The sequence below is a fragment of the Chrysochloris asiatica genome, unplaced genomic scaffold, assembly GCF_000296735.1.
Source record: "Chrysochloris asiatica unplaced genomic scaffold, ChrAsi1.0 scaffold00136, whole genome shotgun sequence".
NCBI classification, from domain to species: Eukaryota; Metazoa; Chordata; class Mammalia; order Afrosoricida; family Chrysochloridae; genus Chrysochloris; species Chrysochloris asiatica.
This window is the reverse complement of record NW_006408654.1, coordinates 2,715,888-2,723,285: the sequence shown is the minus strand read 5'-3', so window position 1 is coordinate 2,723,285 and position 7,398 is coordinate 2,715,888. Positions and strand designations below refer to the sequence as shown.

At 37.5% G+C, this 7,398-nt stretch overlaps 1 protein-coding gene across 1 annotated transcript in view; it reads left to right on the top strand.

The window, feature by feature from the left end:
• Nucleotides 1-7,398, top strand: part of ATR (ataxia telangiectasia and Rad3 related) — a 164,001-nt gene that overhangs the window by 125,770 nt on the left and 30,833 nt on the right. Inside the window, exon 41 of the mRNA XM_006869870.1 lies at nucleotides 414-557. Coding sequence (XP_006869932.1) covers nucleotides 414-557 — 144 coding nt within the window. The remainder of the gene's footprint in view (nucleotides 1-413; nucleotides 558-7,398) is intronic.

The window sequence follows — 7,398 nt, the reverse complement described above, 5'->3', positions numbered from 1 at the left end:
TTTCAGGAGGAAGAAGAGCATCTGGGTTAAACTGATTATATTCAGAGGTGGTTCAATGGGGCTGCCACTAATCAACCCAGGGTCTGTGTATGCTGTCCCTAGCATTACTGCTCTGAAGCAGACTGTAAATTTGGATACCCAGCTTGTATTGTTGATGAAATTATCTTTTTATTTCATAGCTATTCCTAAAAGAGTGAAAATGTCTCCAGTCATCAGCACCCATTCCTTTCATAGGTCATAGATAGTTAAGAAAAAAAAAAAAGCAATAGTTATAATAACAAATTTACCACATAATAAAGATTATTACGTTGTTCTTTGTCTTTCTTGTCTTGTTAGGTAGCTCAATATTTATAATATTTATAATTCAAACAAAAAGTTATGCTTTAATTTATATATAATTCCTCATCTTTTAGGTGGAAATTCTTGCTTCACTTCAAAAGCCAAAGAAAATCTCTTTAAAAGGATCAGATGGGAAGTTCTACATCATGATGTGTAAGCCAAAAGATGACCTGAGAAAGGACTGTAGGCTAATGGAATTCAATTCCTTGATTAATAAGGTTTGGAGATCATTTATTTTAAAGTATCAAAATTGCTATCAGTGTGATATGGACATTTCAGTATGCAAATAGATGGTTCTTTTTCAAAAAGAATCAATTGTACTGTCTTTAATTTTCACTGGCTCAGAAACATAAGATTACTTTTATTATATTGGGAAAAATGTCAAACATATGAGGAAGAATTTTCTACTTAATTTTTTCTACTTAATTTTTAAATTATCTGTAATATGCTTTCCTATTTATCAGCGTTACTTAGGTTGTATGTGTTAGTGCTAGAAAAAGATGAGACTATTCAGTTCATTGTTTAAAGGGCTTTAGTAATTTTTAGTTCTATTGGGAAGTTCTTGATTTCTATCTCAGATGATATGAAAAATCTCATTAAGGGTTATAATAATAAATGTATGCTCTTGTATATTTCAAGTTTATTCTGTAGTCAGATATTAATAAATGCATGTTGTTCTTGTTGTTAAGTATTGTCAAGTTGGTTCCAACTGATAGTTTCCCTGTATGGGTTTTCAGGGAATGGCTCATGAGTTAGAACCATGGACCTTGCAGTTAGCAGCCCAATGTTTATCCTACACCAGTGCCGCATCCGTTATCTAGTGCTGTTGTAATAGAAATACCGCAAGTAGGTGGTTCTAAAGACTAACAGTTTGAATTCATGACAACTGCTTTAGCAAGCAGTAACTTTGTCTTTCCATTAATAAAGATTAACTATACAATGGAGTCCTAGTGTGGTGCTGTGGGTTAATGCACCAGACTGCAAAGCCGTTTGAACTGGGAGGTTGGCGGTTCAAGCTCACCAGTTGCTCCTTGGAAACCCAATACAGGGTCACTATGGGTCAGAATAGACTCTATGGCACTTAACAACATACTTTGGAATGCATTCTGGTGTGGTGCAGGGGGTTAACGCTCTGGACTGCAACGTTGGTTTGTAACTGAAAGGCGGATCATTCAATCTCACCAGCCGCTCCTTGGAAACCATATACTGGGTTGCTATGGGTTGGAACTGACTTGACATCACTTACAACAACAACCATACTTTGGAAAGATGAAACTTTAATATTTTTGTATAAATTTTATGCCTCTCCTTCTCATTCTTTCCCCATATTCCACTGTTGTTGTTAAGTGCCACTGAGTCAATTCTGACTCACAGCAACCCTGTATAGGATTTCTGAGGAGCAGCTGGTGGGTTTGAACCACCATTCTTGCAGTTAGCAGTCCAGTGCTCATCATACAGTGCCACACCAGGACTTGTTAATAGCCATCGAGTCGATTCCTACTCATAGTGACCTCTTTCGTATAGGGATTCCAAGGAGTGGCTGGAGGGTGTGGACCGTTGACTTTGTGATTCAAACTGACCTTATGATCCAGCACATTATCCTGCACCACACCAGGACTCCACACCAGACTGTTGTTAAGTGCTATCGTGTTGTTTCCAACCCATAGCGACCCTGTACAGGGTTTCCAAGGCTGTAAATCTTTACAGGAGCAGAAAGCCTCATCTTTCTCCTGTGGAACAGCTGGTAGTTTTGAACTACTGACTTTGTGGATCGCAGCCTGATTCGTAACCACTACACTACTAGTACCGCATATTAAAAATTTATGGGCCTTTAGCATAGAAAAAATAGAGTAGCATGTGATTATTTTATTTTAAATTACAATATTGTTGTTGTTGTTGCCTTCTAGTCAGTTCTGACTCATAGCGACCCTGTATAAGGTTTCCAAGGAGCAGCTGGTGAGCTTGAACCACTGACCTTGCAGTTTGGCACATTAACCCACAGTGCCATACCAGAACTCAAAATTATAGTATAGTTTGTGTTTAATTTACCTAAAATGACTTAAAAAGTAATACCACAGTAAAAACCCCCTTCAAAAGTGTTATGAAGGGATTACTCTTTATTTAAAATACATTCATTTAGCTAACTATTGTGGCACTATATGATAAGCACTTGACTACTAACCACATGATCGGTGATTCAAACCACCAACTGCTCCTCAGAAACAAGGTTGATATGAGTTTGAATTGACTTGTGGGCACTTGAAAACATTGCCTTCCTAATGACCCCTTTGTGTTTTCCCGATTAGAGTGTAAAGTAGCCTCCTTTTTAGTTTATAAATTTACCTTTGATCAGCTGTCAAGGCTTGTTTGTTTTAGGTGCCAGTGAGTCAATTTCAACTCATAGTGACCCCATATGACAGAACAGAACTTCTCCTTAGAGTTTCTAGATGTAATCTTTCTCCCATGGAGGCAGTGAGGGGTTTCTAATTGCCAACCTTTTGGTTAGCTAACACTTAACCAATGTGCCACCAGGACTCCTTCAGACTTGTTACTGACTAAGTTGTTTCTTTTCACTTTACATGGTCAATAAAATAGCATGATTGTATAAAACTACAGTGTTGCTATTTTGCTCTTCTAGCCACTACACTGATAATTATTAGCCTATATATTCCTAGAGTTTGAAATGAACTTTTAGTCAGTGAATGTGCTTTTGAAGTGATTAGGTTACATTTGTAGATATGTGATTAGTTAATTTATTATTATCCCTGCACCTGGTGGTGCAATGAATAAAGCACCCAGCTGCTACCTGAAAGGTTGGCATTTTGAGTGTACAAGATACTCTATAGTGAAAAAATGTGACAGTGTACTTCCATAAAGATTGTACCCATAGAACCTTGTAAAGCAGCTCTGCTATGTCCTATAGGAAGCATTGTGGTGCCATATGATAAGCACTGGACTGCTAACCACCAGGTCTGTGGTTTGAGCCTTCCTGCTACTCCAGGGCCAGAAAGATGAGGCTTTCCGCTCCCATGAAGATTTCAAAAGCCTCAGAAATCCTATGAAGGGTCACTATGAGTCAGAATCTATTCAAAGTCATTTAGTAACAACACTGTGTCTTATAGGGTCACTGCAGGTTGGAATCTATTGTATAACTGTGGATTTGGTTTCATTTATTTATTTCATACAGTTTCAGAATTAATTATATATATTATTTCTCCTTATGTAATATGCAATATTGAACTCTTGGTGTGGCTCTGTAGGGTAAGCACTGGACTCTGAACCTCAGGATCACTGGTTCAAACCCAACAGCTGCACCTCAGAAACCCTGTATGGGGTTGCTATGAGTAGGAATCGACATTATGGCACCTAACAACAACAAATATGCAGTATTAATCAGATGAGACATATAAACAAATAAGGTTATAATATTAAATAGCAAAATTAATAAATAGATTTTGGGATATCATGAAGTTCACGTGCTTAAAGTTCCTGCATATTTGAGATGTTGTTGTTGCTAGCTGCCATTGAGTCATATCTGACTTATAGAGACTATTTGCACAACAGACAGAAACACTTCCTGGTCATGAGCCATCCTCCCAAATTAGTCCATTGTTGCTGCCTCCATGTCAACCCAACTTGTTGGGGGTCTTCCTCTTTTTTGCTGACCCTCTACTTTTGCAAGCATGATGTGTTTCTCTAAGAACTGACCACACCTGATAATATGTCTAAAGTATGAGAGATGGTCTCAAAATCTTCTCTTCTAAGAAGCATTCTGGCTATACTTCTTCCAAGACAGATTTGTTTATTCTCCTGATAGTCCATGGTACTTTCAGTATTGTTTGCCAACATCATAATTCAGATACATCATGTTATCTATGGTCTTCCCTATTCATTGTGTAAATTTCATATGCATATGTGATGTGCTGTTGTGTCTGTTCTGACTCATAGCAACCCTGTATAGAGGCTGTACATTTTAATGGGAACAGAAAGCCTTATCTTTCTCCTGCAGAATTACTGGTAGATTCAAACAGCTAACCTTGTAGTTAGCATCTCAGCTTTTAACACACTGTGGATCAAGTGCACATAAGTCTTCAAACTGGTATCTTTCCTTTTTAACATGCAAGAAAGAGATTTCTTGTAGATTTGCCAAGTGCAGTGTGTTGTGTGATTTCTTGACTGCTGCTTCCATGAGTGTTGATAGTGGATCCAAGCCAAAGGAAGTTTTTGACAATTTCAATCTTTTCTCTGTCTATTGTAATGTTACTTATTGGTACAGTGGTGCAAATATTTATTTTCTTTACATTGAAGAGCAATCATACTGAATTCTTCGATCTTCATCAGTATTTAAAGGCCTCTTTGCTTCCACAAAGCAAGATTGTATCATCTGCATATTGCAGATTGTTAATAAATCTTCCTCCAATCCTTATGCCACGTTCTTCTTCATATAATCCAGTTTCTCACATTATTTGCTCAGCATGCAGATTGAATAAGTATGGTGAAAGGATACAACCTTACCTTATACCTTTCCCAATTTTAAACCATTCAGTATCCCCTTCTTCTTTCTGTTGAAAGACCTGGTCTGTGTACAGGTTCCTTATGAACCCAATTAAATGTTCTTGGATACCTGTTCTTTGCAATGTTATGCCATAGTTTTTATGATCCACATAGTCGAAAGATTGCATAGTCAGTAAAGCACAAGTAAACATCTCTCTGATATTCTCTGGTTTCAGCCAAGATCCATCTGACATCAACATTGATATCCCTAGTTCCACATTTTCTTCTGAATCTGGCCTGCATTTCTGGCAGTGGTCTGTAGATATTACTGATACAACCCATTTTGAATTATCAGCAGTTTTACTTGCATTTGATGTTAATGATATCATTCAGGGATATACGCATTCCATTGTGTCACCTTTGGAATGAGCACATACATGGATCTCTTCCAATAGGTTGGCTAGGAAGGCTGTCTTCCAAATTTCTTGCATAGATGAGTTGAGTGCCTCCAGGACTGCATCTGTTTGTTGAAAGGTATTTGTATTCCATCAGTTCCTGGAGCCTTGTTTTTCACTAATGCCATCAGTACAGCTTGCTCTTCTTCCTTCAGTACCATTGGTTTGTGATCATATGCTATCTCTGGAAATGGCTGAAAATCAACCAATTCTTTGGTACAGTGACTGTATATACTTTTTGATGTTTGTATATCATTCAATATTTTGCTCATAGACTCCTTCAATATTTCAAATCGAGGTTTGAATTTTTTCCTCATTCTTTCAGCTTCAGAAATGCTGAGCCTGTTCTTCCCTTTTGGTTTTCTAACTCCAGGTCTTTGCAAATTTCATTATAATACTTGACTTTGTCTTTTCAAGCTGCTCTTCAAAACTTTCTGTTCAGCTCTTTTACTTCCTCATGTCTTTCATTTGCTTTAACTTCTCTATGCTCAAGAGCAAGTTTCAGAATCTCTTGTGACATCCACTTTGGTCTTCTGTTTCCCTGAATTTTTAATGACCTTGTTTTTTCTTTATGTATGATGTTATTGATGTCATTCCACAACTCTACTGGCCCTTGGTCATTAGTGTCTGATACATCACATCTATTCTTGAGATGGTCCCTAATTCAGGTGGGATGTATTCAAGGTCATGTTTTCATTTTCATGTACTTGGTTTACTTTTCTTCAGCCTCAGTCTAAACTTTGGCATGAGCAATTTATGATCTGTTCCTCAGTCTGTCCTAGGCCTTGTTTTGTCAGATAATATTGAGCTTCTCTATCATCTGTTCCCACAGATGTAGTCAGTTTGATTCCGATGCATTCCATCTATTGAGGTCCATGTGTATGTTAAATTAAGTGCCATCGAATCAGTTCTGACTCATAATGACCCTATAAAGGGTTTCCAAAGAGTGGCGATGAGTTTGAACTGCTGACTCTGTGGTTCAAACCAACTTTGTGGTCCAGAGCATTATCTTGCAGCACCACAGCAGGACCCTTATGTATATAGTTTCCTTTTTTTTAAAAAGTATTTGTAATGAATAAGTCAGTTGTTTCACAAAATTCTATCATGGGATCTCTGGCATCATTTCTATCACCAAGGCCATTATTTTCTGCTGACTGATCCTTCCTCTTTGTTTCCAATATTTGCATTCCAATCACCAGTAATTATCAATGCATCTTTATTGCATGTTTGATCAATTTCAAACTGAAGAGGTTGTTAGAATTCTTCAGTTTCATCATCACTGGCTTTAGTGGCTGGAGCATAAATTTGAGTAATAGTGGTATTAACTGGTCTTCTTGTAGGACTATGGATTTTATCCTATTACAGACAACATTGAATTTCAAGATACATCTTGAAATGTTCTTTTTGATGATGAATAGGATGGCATTCCTCTTTAGTTTAACATTTCCAGTAAACCATGTGATTGTTTCACAATGGCCAATACCTGTCCAGTTCAGCTCACTACTGCCTAGGATATCAGTCTTTACACATTCCATTTCATTTTCGTCAACTTCCAATTTTCCTAGATTCATACTTCATACATTCCATGTTCTGATTATAATGGATATTTGCAACTATTCTCATTTTGAGTTGTGCCTTCATTAAATGAAGGTCCTGAAAACTTTGCTCCATTCACGTCATATGGTCAACTCTACTTTGAGGAGGCAGCTCTCCCTAGTCTTATTTGAATGCATTCCAACCTGAAACTCATCTTTTAGCTCCATATCTGATATTTTCCATTGCTATCCATAGTATTTTCATATTCTGATACCATATTTGATAATAGTCCACTGCTATTCATAAAATTTTCAGTGTCTAGTCATTCAAAAGTAGTCTGCCTCTCTTTTTTCCTTGTCTGTCTTAATCTGGAAGAGACACCGAAACCTGTCCACCATCAGTGACTCCGCTGGTATTTCAAATAGCAGTGCCCTTGCTGCCAGCATCACTATGTGATGCAAGCCACCAAAGTACAGCAAAAGAGGAGTGGTGGATTTTTAAAATAGTGTAAGTTATGGAGCTCTGGTAGCGTAGTGGTTACGAATCAGGCTGCGAACCTTAAGGTCAGTGGTTC